This window comes from Rhopalosiphum maidis, chromosome 1, assembly GCF_003676215.2.
Source record: "Rhopalosiphum maidis isolate BTI-1 chromosome 1, ASM367621v3, whole genome shotgun sequence".
NCBI lineage: Eukaryota > Metazoa > Arthropoda > Insecta > Hemiptera > Aphididae > Rhopalosiphum > Rhopalosiphum maidis.
This window is the reverse complement of record NC_040877.1, coordinates 7,632,288-7,651,443: the sequence shown is the minus strand read 5'-3', so window position 1 is coordinate 7,651,443 and position 19,156 is coordinate 7,632,288. Positions and strand designations below refer to the sequence as shown.

At 27.9% G+C, this 19,156-nt stretch overlaps 1 protein-coding gene across 1 annotated transcript in view; it reads left to right on the top strand.

Moving 5' to 3' along the window:
- The window catches only part of LOC113549427, a 69,771-nt gene extending 51,501 nt beyond the window's left edge, over positions 1–18,270 (top strand). Inside the window, exon 4 of the mRNA XM_026950715.1 lies at positions 16,914–18,270. Coding sequence (XP_026806516.1) covers positions 16,914–17,732 — 819 coding nt within the window. The 3' untranslated portion in view covers positions 17,733–18,270. The remainder of the gene's footprint in view (positions 1–16,913) is intronic.
- The last annotated feature ends 886 nt before the right edge of the window (positions 18,271–19,156 follow it).

The window sequence follows — 19,156 nt, the reverse complement described above, 5'->3', positions numbered from 1 at the left end:
TAGTAAAGTTTGAACAATGTTTCATCAGTTTATATAATAATATAGAATTAATTTTTATTTTTATTATTATCATAAAATATAAACATTATTTTATGTATTGTTTATACGATGCCCATAAATTATGATTTTTAAACAATTTATTCAGCTTTAGTAATCGGGTTTAAAAATAAAAAAATTTAAGTACATATAGGTTTTTGTCTGTACTTGAAAAAATGTTAAAAACATTTATACCGAGAGAAAAAAAACTTCAAAAACTTCTAATGTATATAAATTACTCAAAAAGAGCCGAAGTATTTTAAAAATTATTCTATGTTAAGATAATTTCAATATGAAACATAAAATAAATGTATTAAAAATTGGTATAATGTGAAAATTCCAATTTTTATATATTTATTTTATTATTAAAACAAGCACGATGCATGTTTAATTTTTGACTTCTTAAATTATCAACCAGATTTAATTTTCCATCAAACACCACTTTCGAAGTTAATAATAAACGATAATATTTTTTCTATTACAAAGACGTAAAAAGTGTCTTTAGATTCAAAAGTGGAAAAAAAACTTACATCATTGTAAAACCAATGTATTTATCACTCCACTTCATTCATTATCTAAAATCTAAATATATGCATATAATATATTACAGACTAGTGAAAAGGTTTAAATAGTCATTAAAATTATAATTTTAAATATAATTCTTCGATCGTAACAATGTAGTTTAAGAAAATCAAACGGGTTCATAGTAACTATAAACGTTATTAAAAAAAAAAAAAAAAAAAAAAAAAAAAAAAAAAAAAAAAACATTAACCGTAATGGATGGATAAGGTTAATGGCAATAAGAGGAGTACATTTGATGGATGTGATCTTTTTTATAACAGGTCTTTAGTATCAACTGATCCACCGTAAATTATTACTTTATAGTTTAAAGAAAACGAATATGATGTACAGTATTAATTTTAGAATACATGGTTTGGAATACAAAATACTGATTTAAAGTTTTAACTATCAATTGTAATTTGATCAAACATACAGTTTTTTTTTTTTAAATAATATGGTTTTTAGTATTGTATGATTTGTATTTTTATCATTTTTATGGAGTTTTATTTTTAATTTGTTGAAGTTAATAATATTATTAAAATTTGTATAATGCATATACATAATATAAAATCTGTGTGTGTACTTGGTAATCCCTTGTAAACATTAATTTCATTAAAACACAATTTAAATTTAGTAGTAGTACAATAGATAATATATTTATTTGTCATGTCTGCACCAAAAGTTGAATTTTTGATGGTGGTTTAGAAGTTGGACAATGAACTTGTCTCGTCTAACAGACAGTAAATTATTCACACTGACCGCTACAGCAGCCAGAAAAGTTACTTTTTAAATCAAATTAATATACATGAGCGTATTCCACACGTTTAGCCCAATAGTTAAATATATAAAATTCTATACTTCCACTTCTCATTTGCCACACGACATACTATTAGGTGATGTTATTATTTAAATCATCAGTTTGTATATTGATCGGATGAAATATACTTGTATGAAGTCATGATTACTTTTTGCAATGGATCAAAAATTGTAATGACCATGTGTAGTTCATTAACTATGTATTTTAAACATCATAATATTAGAAATTAAATGTTGAATTTTTCTACTTTCGATTGAAAAGGAGTCTTAAGGACTACCATATCATATATTTGGTTTTTTTCCAGTACTTTTTTTTTATTATTCATCAATTTTTATTTATTGTTTTGTAAAAATGACATATAGAATAAATTAACATTTGAAAACTGTAACAAGAAAATCATATTATATTTAAATACAAAATTAAAACTATGTGCTAAGAAAATCGTATTACGTACGTCAAAAACATAACATTCGTTTATAATCGTTGTATACGGGAATAAAAAAAAAAAAAATTATAATATAAACAGATTTTACAAAATATTTGAATTCCAATAAAACGGGATTGCAAAAAAAAAAAAAAGAAAAGAAGTGTATAAAAACAAGAGCGGAAAGATGTAATATACATAGTGTGTTTGATCGTACTCGGAAAATACGGTTAGCGAGCAATATGATATAGCGTTTAGGTAATAATATGGTTATATTGGATTTTGGAACTGACGAGCACTATTATGGTAGTGGCGACGGCTGCGATGTAGGTTTCAGAGTGCTTACTTGTGTAATTTGCACGGTTCATTTGATAGACACCTGTGTTTCACCATTTTGGAAATGGGATATAGGTTCGGTTACATACAAATTATATGAAAATCAGAGCTTTGCGTTTATTTACATTGAATAGCTGCAATATAGGCACATACTCGAGAACTTGAACGGATCGATAGTTCTAAATAAATAATATACTGCGGGGGGTTAGTTAGGTTACTACTAGTGCATAAGAATTGAACATCTGTCGTGCGCATTTGTGACGCCCTGGTGAATTTGAACAACGTCCAAAATACACGAAATCGAAATCGCGATGTGCGTATATGTAATATTATGTCATACATTATATTGGTACTCGTACTGACAAGACCAAACAAAACAAAAGCACATACTGCGTTAAATATGATTAATTAGTTGGTTAGGTAGACTACGGGTTAACGAATATGCCGCCTGGGGTAAATTTTAAAATTCCATCTTTCACGACCTTTGTACCCATCATACAAAATTAAACTTTATTAAAAACAAAAAATTTTTACGATATTTGTTAAAAAAAAAAATGTAAGATGTTGGATAGAATAAAAGTTATTGCATATTTAATTTAATGCTTATCCACATTTTATACAAAGTAAATAATAAAGAAAAAACGTGTGAAATAAAATCATGGTATCGAGTATTATAAATTAGGTTTTTACAGCTAGTTTTAAAAAACTGAAAATAAATAATGTTTAAATCGTCATTTTATGTTTTTCGTCTTTAAATAATATATTCAATTTATTTTTATTATTTACGAGTACTAATTTATACATTTTTTTTATTTTGTTTTAATTATAAATGTATTATTATTTTACGATAGTTTTTAACTTTTTATAAAAACTTTAAATTTTAGGCATCTTGGAAATAGTTAGTTCATTTTTTCCTCGGCTATTTCACGAAACTCAATATCATTTAAATTTATGTAGTTTCCTCTGATATTGGTTGAAAAAGAAACGCTGTTAGAAAACATTGAACCTGTTCGATTTTAGTCAATCGAACTTGACGTGGCTACGATTACGAGACGATATAGTGTAATAAAAACAATTGCTTGGTATAGTGTAAAAATACATCATTTTAAACTATTAATAAAAAAAATTATTAATCCGATGATTATAATACAGTTATGCAGGGAATAAAATAATACAATAACAATATTTTATATCATAGTGTGTATACTGCTGTGATACATATTATTGTATGCGATTTCTATTCCAAAAAACAGTACGTTCAAAAATATAAAAAAAATGTCGGTCCAAGTGCTTTAAAATAGTCTTTCCAATAATACGCTGAACACTCACTGACGCAATAACTCTGTAAGTAGGTGGTATAATATATATTGTATTATATTACTATTATTATTTGTTATGCAAAGTTTTCAATAATTCTTTCAAAAATGTATAATAGATTAGAAAACTTCAAAACTTTTGTTTTCACCGTTAAAATAAGTTGGGTCGCTCTTCAAAAATTGCCTCTTGGGGCAGCTGTCCGCTTTGCCCACCCTTGCCCTTTAACCCGGCACTGGTAATTCAATAATTTTGAGAATTTAAAGACGTGTGGGAGCTGTTTTTTGCTGTATAGTATATTATGCTACGTTTATAATAGGTAGTCACAAGTAGTTCAGGTTATTGGTATAATGTTATGAAAAAATATTAACTCTCAATAATCAATATACATTATTATGAAGCACGGAACTGTTATATAAATTATATAAAAGGTGAATGTGCACAAGAGACATTTTTTTTTTTTTTGTATTAGTCTGGTATTTATATTGATTATTGAAAAGTAGCTTCTATTTTGCATTAGTTGTACTATTTAGTGAATATTATGTTTTATTCATAAATTATTAAACAACAAAGTATTATAAAATATAACTGTTAATGCGGTTAATATTAATGTCTATTTACTAATAATATTATTATACATCCTATGAATTCATATAAGTTCTTAAATTTTAAATAACTAATAATGTTAAATGATAATATAATGTAATGTTACATGTTTATTAATGTTTATTTCAATTAAAATCATTTGAAAAAGTTTGAAATGCCATAAATTCTAGTCACTACAATTGTTAATTTAATATCGTTATTTAAAATATGTGAACCTTATTTAAATTAATCAAAATAAATTTGGCGAAATTTCAAAAAAAATCTACCCGTATACTGTTATTTAAATTAATTATAAAACAGTATAATTAAAATAGTACACATAACGTATAATAATGAAAAATATAATATTTATTTTTTTCATTATAAATCATTAATAAATCATTAATATCCAAAAAACTTTATTTTATTTAATTATCCTTAGGGGAACTCTAAAAACAAACATACTTGAAAATTGTTTGTTATTAACATAATTAAACTCGTATTAGTTAAAAGATAAAAGTTCAGTTAATTATTTGTAACCTCCCATAAAAAAATATATACACCAATACCTATATAATTACTTGAAATAAAAATTAATTTATTAGAGTAGGTACTAACCTATATTATAATATAATTAGGTACACGTGTAAAAGTATTTAATTATAGTTTCATATCCATATAACTATTCCCATAAAAATATATTATCTGACAATGGAGACAAACATAAGTAATATTTGTTTTACTTTTTATAACTTAAAGCATTAAAAAATAACTCTGGTATTTAATGGTTTATACGTTTTATTCATCGTAAAATCTTTATTGAATTCGACAATACTCAGTAGTTATTGTTTTTAGCTCAGAGTACAGTAATAATATTAATTTTGTTATAGTTTAATGATAACGTTAAAATTGGTCAAAAATTAAAATTTTATAGCGAAATGTCTGTACTTAAATATAAATTAATTTCTTAGAAAAATAAATAAAAGCATCAAATATCAAAAGTCACAACGCATTATATTTTGTTTTTTTTTTTAACTGCATTGTTTTAACCATTGTTGTAGACTCGTACATTATCTGTAGATTTATTAACGGTTTGCTTTCTGTTCTTAAAAGCGTCCATCTTAGTTAACGTTCTCATCTATCTGTTGTTACAAATGTTTTCTTTAATGTTTAATTTTAAAAATTTTACGTCATAATATTCTTACAAATTAATCTCAGTTCTAAATCATTTTTTTTAACAACACTAAAATGAAAAAAAATGTGTAATTATTTTGTTCATCTAAAACATTTCAAACCGATAGATATCTAACCATAATTTTAATGTTAATTATAAGACTGTAATAAAAAATAAACCCAAATTAATTTTATGAACAAAATATTGGATTATATGCATAATTAAGAGGAACATTGGTAGAATTTATCTATCCGCACTGATTATAGAAAAATAGCTCTTAGTATTTATTGTTTATTATGTATTCAAATTATGAAAATAATATTAAGTTATTACAATTTAATACTGAAATAACTGTGTTATTTTAGTTGTTTACTATGGTTTTTAATGATTTAATTACGAAAGACACAATAAAATTCATTAATTTATTATAAACGTCAATCAATTAAAATTAATTAAAAAATTAAAAATATGATAAAACAATATCTAGTTAAAAGTTATATTTATCGATTTATTGTTCGTGGATAAAATATTTTTTTTCTATACATTATTTACAATTCTTAACATGTTTTTTAACTCTCAAATTAATTTTACTTTACAAATTGCTGTGCCTCCCACTCTTACCCCTTAACTTAAATAAACTATTCAAAAAATCAGTCTTGACTAATTTCTTGATCAATGTTTGTAATTATGAATATAGAATATATATAACATATATATTATATTAAAAAAAAAATTAAAGTATTAAATACGTGTTATTAGAAGAACTGCGTACTAAAAACAGAAGTTATTATATTTATATGTTTATATCATAAACAATGGTTTAATCGACTTAGAAAATAATTTTTCATAACATGCCATGTTATGAATACTATACAATGGTCAAAAATATTTCATTTATCACATATAGTAAAGTGATGATACTGATAATATATCATATTATTAGGAAAGCAATTATTTATTTTATTGACATACAATTAATTAATTATAATGCTAAATAGTCCAAGCCATATGAATTCTTTTTGGGCATTAAAATGAAATGAAATTTAAAATTATTTTGATTGGAACTTCTACCAGTGGTTGTTTATAAAAAATATCAAATTAAATATAACTATATGGTTTGCAAGAACGAATTTAGAACTTAAGTAGCTACCGAAGTCAGCTCAACATATATAACGATGTTTAGTGCGTTTTATGGTAGATTAAATTGTTTAAAATGTTTTCGTTTTACTAACATACTTCCATCATATTTTATAAATTTTTAAATACCTAACGGAAAGATTAAATATACTCACAAAATTATTAGTATTTAATATATATATATATATATATATTACATTTTTGATCCTTTTGATCACAATATTTAAAAAAATATTTAATGTATACATATTAATAAAACAAAATGTTTTACATTATAAATGTACAGTCAACCAGTGTCTATCATCTATACCACTATAAAAATACACCAAATAAGGTACGACAGTATTTTTTTTTTTTTTAATGTATTTATTCGCGAAGTAGATGACGTTTTTTGGGATTTATCGAAACAATCTCTAAGGAATTCAGCAGTAACCGATAAAAAGTGGAAAACTTTAGAGTCGACGTCAACAGTATAGAATATCTTTATTCCCGCTAGTACTTGATATTTCATGGTAAATTACGCGCAAACATTATTGACAGCCTCTATCAGACCCACACTCATGTGTGAGTATTTTCATATAGGTCGCTGCGTTAAACTCTGCAGTAACGACACAAAATCAACCGGAACAATAAACAAAAGGACGAAGGTAGAGGAAAAAATGTTTTTGGAACGTGTACAACAGTCGGATGTGTACACGCGTCTTGAGCCTATATAGTCTATCGAGTATTATTTACTCAATATTACAGTCTCAAAAAAACACCCATTCTCACGTACGCCAAAATGGGCGTGCGCTGTTGGGCTATAAATTCCAATACTTGTATCTCCGATTGAGAGTTACTGCGCGCCCTAACCGTCCGCCAACCACGTACGTATTATAGGTGCTGCACGTGCACCGAAGGAAGCTGTCCTCGACGTCTGTAGTATTTTATTATGCACCGTCCCCGTCGTCGGTGTCTTAGGTCGTTATTTACCATATTATCATAGCACCTATTTATTACATATACACACACACATCCTCGAAACGATGCAGATTTATACTTCCCAGGAGATCAGTGTAGTTTGCCCTTCACGCGCAACGCTGTTCTAGTTTCTGTACGTTATCGAGGCCATTGAATACTTAACACCGTGGTGAAGATGTTTCAACTAACTATTTAAAAAAAGACAGTATAACATTGAAATGATATTTTTGATTACAGTTAATCATATATATATATAAGTGAATGATAATATAAGTAATCAAAACATATTAAATTGGATATGAAAATGACTAAGAAAAATCTAATTTTTTGTAGAATTTCGTGTTTGGAGCTCCCTGTTGTCAGACTGAGTGACAATACATTTTTATAGAATTATTAATAGTTTGATTCACTAAACAGTTTAATATAAAATACAACAATTCAACAAAAATATAATTTTTATCGTTGTTTGATAATATATCAAACCTAAATATCTATTATATATATATTTTAAAGTGCTTCTAATAAGACCTGTATTTAATGCATTTATATTGTTGGGTATTTTTGTCACTTTATTTCAAATAATAGATAATATTCTTGTTTGATGTAAACACATTCAACAAGAATATCTATACATTTTAATAATATGCGTATAACTAAAATTATTATTTAGAATATAGCAACACATAAACTGTTTTTGGGTGAGAGGGGAATTTAAGAGTATTGATTCTAATCCTACATTATATCCACAACTGCGAATAATTATATTATTCCATTTACGATCGCTGCGCATTTGTTATATTATAACGCAAGGCAAATATTCGTTTATTTCAAATCGGTAGGGAAACGATTCGTATTAATTATTTTGCTTTTTTTACGCGGATTCACGATAGGTTAACAGGTCGAGCTTTAAGGGTATAATTATTACATTTTAAGTACACGCCTTGTGGCTTAGCGTCAAATCGTTGCACAATTTATTCACAAGCTATATAGTTGGTGAGATGTTATATTTTAGCGGTGGATGCTACGGAATTGAATAAAACCAATTACTTTTAAATGTAACGACTCTAAAAACACAGATGTACATATTATACAATATTGTACGAGAAATATTTTTAAATGATTTGGTTTTATGGCATTAAATTATTTCCCATAAAAGTCATAATGACTCGTGGATGTTGAGATTTTTTTGAATAATGAATTAATTTTGATCGGGATGAATAATATCATTTATTAATTTCTGACTATAATATTATGCTAGACTATAATGGTATGTAGTATATGAATCAGATAGCCGCCAGTCTCTACGTCGTGGACCACGATTTTTGATTTTGGTTGTTCATGAACAAAATACCATTGTTTTATCTCTCTCGTGCTTTAAATGTTTGAAATCAGCTTTTACAGTGGCGGTTTCTATAAATGAATTATACTACAAATGAAGTTAAAAGCTATTATTTGGTCAGGTGTTAGTGCACCATCATAATGTGTTTGATTTTATCAACATTGCATTTTATACATAATAAGCACCAGTATTGTTACGATATTGTCATTGAAACGATATTCCGCGGTCATTTAAATTTATACACGAACAATAAAAAAATAATAATATCAAGATTCGAGATATTATGATCGGAGAAGAAATGGAAAACATTTGAATCACGTTCCACTTTGTAGTAACAAAACCGCTGAAAATTTCGTTATATTTTTCAATTTTTCAATATTTCAAATATTAATTTTATAATGTATTATTATTATAAAACCACTGTGTATCCACAACCATCCTTTTATGCTCGAGCATTATATTGTAACCATATAAGCTATACATTTTTGATTTTATGCACGTATTTAAGTTATGTACATAACATATATACGTCCAACATATATGTGTATATATTGTATACACATACACCCATACAAAAATTGTTTTATATAATATTATGATTCTGTATAAGCTAGATCGCTTCTCTGAGTAACCCACATCCCTACTAAACTAAAACAACTATCGTTCGCTAGTTTTTCTTTTAACCTTTTTTTCGACGATTAAGTCATAAAAAAAAAAAACTGTAAACGTTTTGAATGTGGCAAATGCAATTTTCGTTTGATCGGAAATATACAATGGATGTGACCCTTGTAATTCACCACTAGGGAAACCAGTAGCAGTAGGCTACCTGCAAAGGATTCTACTCGTATTAAAAATAGTAAAAATCCCTCTTACAGTTGTATTTGATATATAATTTTATACATGTGGTATAAAATGAAATACATCAACTTTATGTTATTTCATTTCTACTTCTTATGAAGTACAATCAAAAAAATCGTTCGTCCGTTCTGTGAATGATGTAAAATCAATGTGACTATGTTGTAATGATAAATTAATCACTATGATCATTATTAAGGATGAAAAATAAAATAAAGAAATGACATGAAAGTTCTATGCAATTAACAGTTTTACTAAAGACACCTCCATAAGATTTTATAAGTCATAAAAAAACTATATTTTGCTTATTGTTGTATAATATATAGGTGGATATTAAATTAATATAAAAATAGCAAAAATTAAAAGTCATAATTAAATAAACTAATGTTCCAGATCTGAATGAGAACTTATTTGAAATTTCAAGTGATTTAATTCAGTATGAAAGTTTTGCGAGTTGTACAAAGGTAGTTAATTCAATATATTTAATTCGACATTGTTATAAATATATTGATTTTAAATCGTGAGTTCAACCACATTTCCTTAAATTAGGAAAGTTTATAATTTCTAAGATTGATTTGTCAAGCCAATTTAAGTAATTTTGTGTTATAAAGTAATTTCTGCAATACATAAAAACATTAAATTCTTATTATAAATAAAATAATAATAAAATAATTTTATAACAATACATAGTTATAAAATAAATACTCATCCAAAAATGTATATGAATATACAATATATAGTATATACATATACATATACATTTCATAAGAACACTTTTGCAGTATTAAAATGTTATAACGATAGAAAGATCATCATAGATTTAGCATTATTTAAAAATCAAAATCTTCAGTAATACTGCAGTATTTACATATTATTTCTTTTTATTTCAAACATGTAATATTAAACACTCCACTTAAAAACAATCATATACCTAATAAATATGATATAGCTTAACAATAACAAATGTAAACTGTGTTTCTTAGCGTTCTAACAGTTTTATAACTATGTACATATACATATAATTTCTTCAAAAATATTTTTTTAATTTAATAATAGATGAAATAATTTTTAGACAAAGTTTTCTATACGCGTTTAAAAATAAAATAAATTTATAGAAATATTATTATCTTTATATTATTGCTAATTTAAGTACAATATAATAAATAAATTTGGTTAAAATATAAGGAAAATATAAATAATTTTCATGTATAAAAAATTATTGCTTCTGAAATATAGTTTTATTGATAAATATTTTTCGTTTGATAATAAATAATACATATCATATAAAAATAATGTGAATATAAATTAAAATGATTATCACGATTAAATAAACCTCAAATGAACAACTAAGTTTTAAATCGTCCATAATCTAACCTACCTATAATAATAAAAAAAAAAAATAGGTATCTACTTACTATAAGATTGTTTTAAATATTCTTACACAGTATATTTTTTTCTTACTTTATTGTATTCATTAAAATAATAAAACTATTTATAAATTATATCAAAATGTTATCATGATATTATAAAAATGTATAAAATATCACGATTTTAACTAAACTAAAAAAATATATTAATTTTAAATTTTAAACTTAATAAAATGTATTATAATAGTATTACAAGATTTTTTACAACAATGTAAAACTTATATTATCATAATCTACAGTTTTATATATGTGTAATATATATATATTACCGGCAAAGTGTTGAGTATAGGCATTCTATAAATGTCCTAGCCATTCTATAGAATTCTTTGAACTATTTAGCATTGTATTAAATTTGAATGTTTTTTTTATATTATGGCTAGGCAATCTATACATTTCCTAGGATTTCTATAGAACACCAATACTATGTTAGGTAATATGTTAAATCAAAATATTTTTATTATTATTAATTGTTTATTATTTATTTTTATTTATTTATTGCAGCATATAATTGATGCATGACATTTCGAACTATATAAAACATTATTTTTCAGATTGACATTTTGTCTTGCACGTGCATTTTATAAAACCTTGTCCAGTTCCTGTAGACTGTTGAGTTGAAATTGTGTATAAAGCAAATGTATTTTCTCTTACAACTTCTTCAACCTTATTACATTTTGTGATTAATGATTTTTTATTTTTAAATACAATTAGAATATCTTACCAACATTTCCAAAAAAATAACGCTTAGAAAAATCGAAAATTTAAATTGTCTATAAATAGCTCAAAAAGCCAGAATATTTTGAAAATTTAACCGTGTATAGATAACACTAATAAATACTTTTCCTGCTTGAGGTTAGGTAACATATAGAATACCTAGTTATTGTATTATATTTTATACTTTTCTTGTTCATTTTTGGCATTCTAAAGAATACCTAGGATTTCTATATAATACCGGATTCAACACATTGCCGGTAACATATATATTTATATATATACATATCACATTTTCTAAAATTAAAGTAATTTTGTTATATTAGGTACATATTGAATTTTAACTAATAGTTATTATTATAGAAGTTTAAATTTTTAAAAACTTAAATTTATCTGAATAGAAAATTATCTGTACAATTATATAAAAAGTATCGGTAAAGTGTATATTGTAAATATTCCGTAACTATCAATTGAAAATAATCGTTGATTTTCGATTTTATTATTTTAAGAAATATACAACACACTGGCTGCCGATAAATAGTATTCAGTCTTCGTTCGAAACTTAAAATTAAAGCGGAAGAATTCTGTTCAATTTATTAAATATTAAGCCATGCAACCCTTGGTTATCCTAACAAAAATCACAGTAAGATGAACTACGGCTAGCGTTAAATTATTAAACGCATTTATTTTATTGAAAATATAAGTGAAACCTCAATGAAAGATTAATAATACATCCACTCGATGGTCGAAAATGGTACCCACTAACTTGAATGTTGAAAAATCGTCTCACGAACAATCGAATCCGAGCCATGAATAGGGAAAATAATTAAGTTAGATGAAACGACCACATTTTATCAACACGACCTTGTACAATTTTTGGTGTTAGGTCGTGGAATATAGTCCGGGCGATCGATTTATGTTGTTAGCATTTTCAAACTAATCTATATTAATTAGTTTAATCTAATTAATGGCGCATTCTTTCAAAACCATTGTGATTTAAAGCGAAATCCTGAACGAAAAAAACATGTATAGGTTAGGTACGGTGCACTATGTATTGTGTCGTAAATATCGTAATAATCAACCATTTATGTCAACGATCCTTATGTAAAATAATATTTTATATCATTGCAGTGATGTGTAGGTCGAGTGACTGTCGTCAACTCATGCACTAAACACGTTACTATATCTCGATTTACAAATTCAGTGTTAGTTGCAATATCGAAAAGCAAAAATGTGGAACAATATGTATTGAAAAATATTTGTAGAAAAAACATACTATATAGACCGATAGTTCAAACATCCGTATAAATCACATTCTGGATTATATCGAACCTATGGTAGCAATGAAAATATTAGGTACACTAGGGCAGTGTTTTTCTATATTTCTACCATGCTACCATGGCGACCTCACAAATGAAAATTCAATTTTTTAGCGATCCCTAAATATATATTTTATATACAAGTCCATACATATTTTATACATTTTCAAGACCCTAAAAATTTTGCTGGCGACCTCTTAGGGGGCCGCGACCTCAGGTTGAGAAACGCTGACTATAGAGAATATTTTATTATGTCCAAGCTTTACTGATATCAAGAAGAATGTGTCCCAATAAATTCCAGATAAGGTTATGTAAACATATCAAATGTCATACATCAAAGCAAATACTCATTATTTAGTGATATTGCATAATATTATAACAAATCAAAATGACAGTGTGGGAGCACATGAGAATAATATCACTATAATATAATAGTAAACATAAATTCGTATAAATTATGAATGTGACGACTATATTATGGATATCAAACAGTTTTGTAAATATAACTTCTACTTTTTAGAATAAATAAAACGTAAAGTTATAGGAACCAAATATAAATAAATCAAAATAATAAATATATAGTGTTGAGTGTTCTACATAAGTCTAATGTTACCTATAAGAAACATATTAATACTTAAATACTTAACACAACTATTAACTCAAAAGTTTACATTTCTTGGTATGAAATTATAAACAGATTTATGCGCTATGTGTTTATGCTCTAATTATTGCTTAAAGTTAAAAAAAAAATAATTAGCTTTCGTAAAATATATTAAACAATGTTATATAGCAATTTGTAATAAGTAGTTTCATAGTAAAATAAAAAAAATAAAATTAATAATAATTTAATAGATAAGTTTTATAAAATGTACACAGATTTTTTTTTAAAAAGTAATAAATGACGAGTTACTTGCTTTAATAGCATATATTTAATATTTCAGAAAGTTTTTATCATAAATGTAAACACATTCATATGCCAGCAATTAATGTTTAAACAGTCTTATCAAAATCGTGTTGTTTCCTCTTTCTTATTCAAATAGTTCTTTGTATTATAAAAACGAAATACTTTTTCGTTTATCTCCCATTATTGAAGCCTGTAACTTGTCAGTAACAGATTATATTTTTAATAATTAAAATTGAACTTATATTTTAATTATTAATTTATTATACATTTTATTTATATTGTTTTTAGATATTTAAGTTTTATAAAACAGTAAACTACTGTTTTAACTTAAATTTAAAATAATAAATAAAATATAAACTCCGAGACAGTGGCATGGCGAAGGGTGTATTTGAGAGGTGGCCGTCTCTGAACTTTTTAAGTAGCAGCGGGTGGGCAAGTAGGTAATGGCCAATGGGTAATAATTTAGTACTAACTAGTATTTTAGTATTTACTACGACAGGTAGTTAAAAATATGACAGTAAATGCCTTTATCGAGTTTTGGGTAGATGTGTAGGTGAAATATTAGACTAATCTATAAAAAAATTCATGTTCACCAAGCCACTACACTGAGATAATCATAGGTGTAAACTAATAGTATAATTTTATATCATTCAACATTTGAATCACGATAATGATTGTCATAGTATTTTTGATATTTGTAAAAAATATATGATATTATATGACAGTACGTATACATATTTATATAAATATATAATATGTACTTATATTTTTTTTGTTTTGTATTTCTCCGAGAAAATAATATATATACTAAGTCTACTGCGCTATACAGAAATAGTAGTTTTTTTCTTTTCTTATTATCACAGCATTATAATTCATAACACAACTATAATAAATTCAACAAAATTAAAAATTATTTACTATGATAATTTATTGTCGAGGATCAATGTGTTTTATAACCAGCCAATATGGTATTGTGTACAATATACATATCATTAGCATGATTATCTGAAATCATTAACTATTTGTACAATTATTCGCACCTATATAAATCTTAATATTATTTCGATTTTTAAGTTCCAAAATACATATTTTAAGAGATAACTAGTAAAATAGTGAACAAATACAACTATAATTTACTTATTGTTATAGAATATTATTTAAATACAATTGTATTTAGGTTATTAGTTCTAAATTTTCAGCTATAAGTTAAGGAAATACAATCTTCTTATAATATTATAACTTATATTTACATAAAATAAGGATTATTAGTATTTATCTCTGATTATAGTTAATATTTACATAAAACCTATTACACGTTATATGCGAACGTCGAAAAAATCATAAATTTATATCAAAAGATGTTTGATAATTAACAGTTGTGTGTAATATTATAAAACATCTTAATATCGAAATATAAAATCTTTTTTTTATTCTAATATTATTGGTAGTCCTTTTAATCTTATTAGACTATAAGGTACAATATGTAGATTGTATGCGGACATAAAATGATAATTGTAATAACTTATATATCTACTACAACATTCATTGAAATAGGTATAAAACGTTGCCTTTAATCATTGATACTATATAATATTTATGATAATATGTTTTTAAATATTATTTTGTAAAGGAACAATAACAATACTTTTAATTTGAATAGCATAGGCTGTCTAATTATCTTTTGTTTTTAGTCTTGCATGATGCCACAGTTCACAAATTCTAATCTCTGAGGTTATGTTAAAAGTATTTAAGGATAACAACATTATCAGAAGAGTATGAGCATTATTTAGCTGTATATTTTGTGAAAATAAAATAGATTATAAACACGAAATAAAATCAAATAAACTATAAAAGATCTAGTTTCCTCAGTATTATATTCGCTTTTGCCGGAAGATCATCCACCGTAGTTTACAAGTGAAGATAGTTATAGTCGGTAGAACTACATCCCTCGACTGCTGGAAAGTCGTGTTTAAAACTTTCAAAGAACACAGTTCAAATAGCCCGGGGATAGAGTTAACCTACCGGAAAAACTTTATAAGAATTAATCGGACGGAGTATAATAAATAAAAACTACCTGCGAACATGCACGATACGAGTGGTCTGACATACTCGTTTTGTACAATCGAAAATACTTACAAATAAGTAACCCATGGTAGAATAGTAGTTATAATGATATTTTCGATACACGTGTTCGTATTATAGTCAAGGTATTTTGACAATTACCGGATTCTAGTGGGTTTTTGGCAACTCATATTAAATCCTTACAAGTATAATTGTCCTATATGATTACCAAAATCAAAACGATACATTATAATGTATTTTTTATTTTCATTTTCGATTATCATAAAAAAATAATTATAATTTATCACGTGATGATTTTTATTGGATTACTCTATTTATGTATAGCTTACCGACACATGACGGTATTCTCGGTGTACCTTTTAAATTCCACAATTTTTAGTAGCAGACGTATTCCATCCAAATAAACTATAGCGATTTCAGCTGTAACCATAATATAACGATAACGGTTTTAAAGTTACGACAGCTTAAAACGACCAATCGTCCGAATGTCGTCTGGTTGATGGTTTTGTCAATCGATCGAGTAGTCTATATGCATAATTCATGCAACAATTTGCCACACTTACGTGTTGCGATATGAAAATAGTAAAACATTTGTATAATATTATACTAAGGAAGGATATGGAAGGCTCGTTTCACTCACTAACTCTGCATCAGTCCATACCAACTACCTGGGGGATTTACTACCGGGACCCAAACCCCCCTCCCCCGTTTTATCTTGTAATTTAAAATATTCAAAAATAAAATATGTATAATTTTGTTTAGTAAAAATAAAAATGAGATGCCTATTTTATTACGAAGATAATAATAATAAAACATTTTTGAGTCCACGGAAATTTTCCCGGTAGTTATCTCGCCGGCACAGTCCATTCGTTATTTTTTTTTCCGCAAAACTAAAATGTTTTTTTTTTTTTTTTTAATTTATTCGTTTACAGCACCGCACGTCGTTCTCCAAGTTCAACGTGAACAGTTGCCTGGAACCGTCAGCCATTTTCCAGACGATACAGCCGACGCATCGGGCCCTGCAAATCCGACCGCGGCAAAACTCCATGTTCGCGGGCGGCGGCGCGTTGCCGGGCGCGTGTGGCCCGTCGCAGCTGACCGGCCACTGCACGCTGATGGCCGGCCGCCCGCGGAAGGCCAAGTCGGCGGCCGACATCAAGTCGCTGGTGCAGCACGAGTGCGGCCCCGCCCGGACCAGCCGGTCGATGTTGCCGATGACCGTGGGCGCGGCCGCCGTGGCCGCGGTGGCCGAGCGCCGGGTGTCGTGCGCCGCGCCCACGACCAACTCGTCATTCGGTGGTTACGGTTGTGGCGGCGGCGGCGGCGGCAGCGGTTACGGTTACGGTTCGCTGTCGGTGGCCGCGGTCAAGGAACGCCGGTCGTGCAGCCTGTTCCCGTCGCCCGCCTCCGCGGCCGTCGCGTCCGACAAACGTTTCTTCTCGTCGTCGTCGTCGTCCACAAACACGCCGCCGGCCCCGTGCCTGTGCGACGTCCCGTTCGGCCAGCCGTCGTCGTCGTGGGCGTCGGCCAAACGCGATTTCCTCATGACGCCGTCCACGTCGCTGGGCGGCGGTTCCGGTTTCGGCGGCGGCGGCATTGCGGGCGGCCGGCGCACGTCGTGTGGCATGGACCACCTGTGCCCGACGTCCATAACGCTGAAGGACCGCCGGCCGTCGTTCAACAACGTCATCGCTCAGGTGACCGCCGAACGCCGCCCGTCGTCCAGCATGCTCAGGATCAGCAACGTTTAATGCGGCGCAGTGCCAACTCTGCGGCAAATGTCGTGGTTCGCGATATCATAATACTATTGTAATATTATCGTTATTGTTATGGTGTTGCGTGTACCATTGCACGTGCAGCCGACCGTCCACAGCACGTATATTGTTAAGATGCAGGTCGACTTACGAAAAAAAAAGTTTCTTTTTTTTCGGTCTTAGAGAAAAAATGCCTATACGTATATTACGCTCGACGCCGTACGACTTTAATATAAAAATTATAACTCAAAATTATTTTTATCCCCCCCCCCCCGGAATCCGAGTTATCGAGAGTCGACCGTATATATTATAATAATATATCTATTATAATACATTATCATTAATTAATATACTGTTTTCGTTTTTAAAGATAAGTCTACGCACGCATATGTTTTATGCATTGAATGATATTATAGCCTCGTGACCTACGTTGGTTTGCTTTAAATTATAATTGTATGTATGATATATACATGGTATTGAAATATTATGTCATGTGTACCTATAAAATATATTATTATTATTAAAAGTTGTAAAAAGTATCCCCTTCCAAAAAAAAAAAAATAAATAATAATAATAATAATAATAATAATATTAATCATTATAAATATCAACTAGTTGATTGTTGAAATTAAATTTAAACATGTTGTATAATTAAATTGGGAAATACAAATTCGACAAAGGAAAATAAGTTACACATTTTATTATCAAGAAACATGTTCACATTCCCCGGGGACATCGTGCTTTTTAGTTCAATTACATTACGTACCTACCTATGAGATTGGCGCAGCATAATAACGAATTTTTAGAAAAAGTTTTTTTACATCATTACAGAGTTTATAACAAAAAATAACAAACACAAATGGGCCTCCATATACAAATATACCGCTCACAGCAATTGACCTCCCCCCCCTCAAAAAAAAAAAAATAATAATAATCCCTGGCCCTCATGAATAATACGTATACAGTGATGTGATTTAATATTTTTATCTAAAACTATTTTTTGTTTAAATTTCGGATTTAATCATATTCCGGATTTTAATTTTTAGGTATAGGTATAGGTATTCAAAGTTTAGAGCTACTTATATTTAATGTATTTTTTAAGTTACAATTTATTTTATTTTTAATAAATCTATATAGGTACACGGTGTTACGTGCATATTATTGAAAATACAATATATTTTAAATAACAATCGTAGGTACAAGCTTTTACGTCAATGGGTGACAATGTACAGTGTGACAAAATTCCAGTGAAACGACACATTGTCATAATATTATATTTCCGGGCTTAATCATTTCAAATCCGAAGAAACGTCGTGTTGTCAGTCTCCCGAAGATTATGTGCCCAAGGTAGTGTGTCACCTATATTACACACAGGTTTCATGTTGTAGAGCTATATAGCTATTATTCATATGCCTCTACGA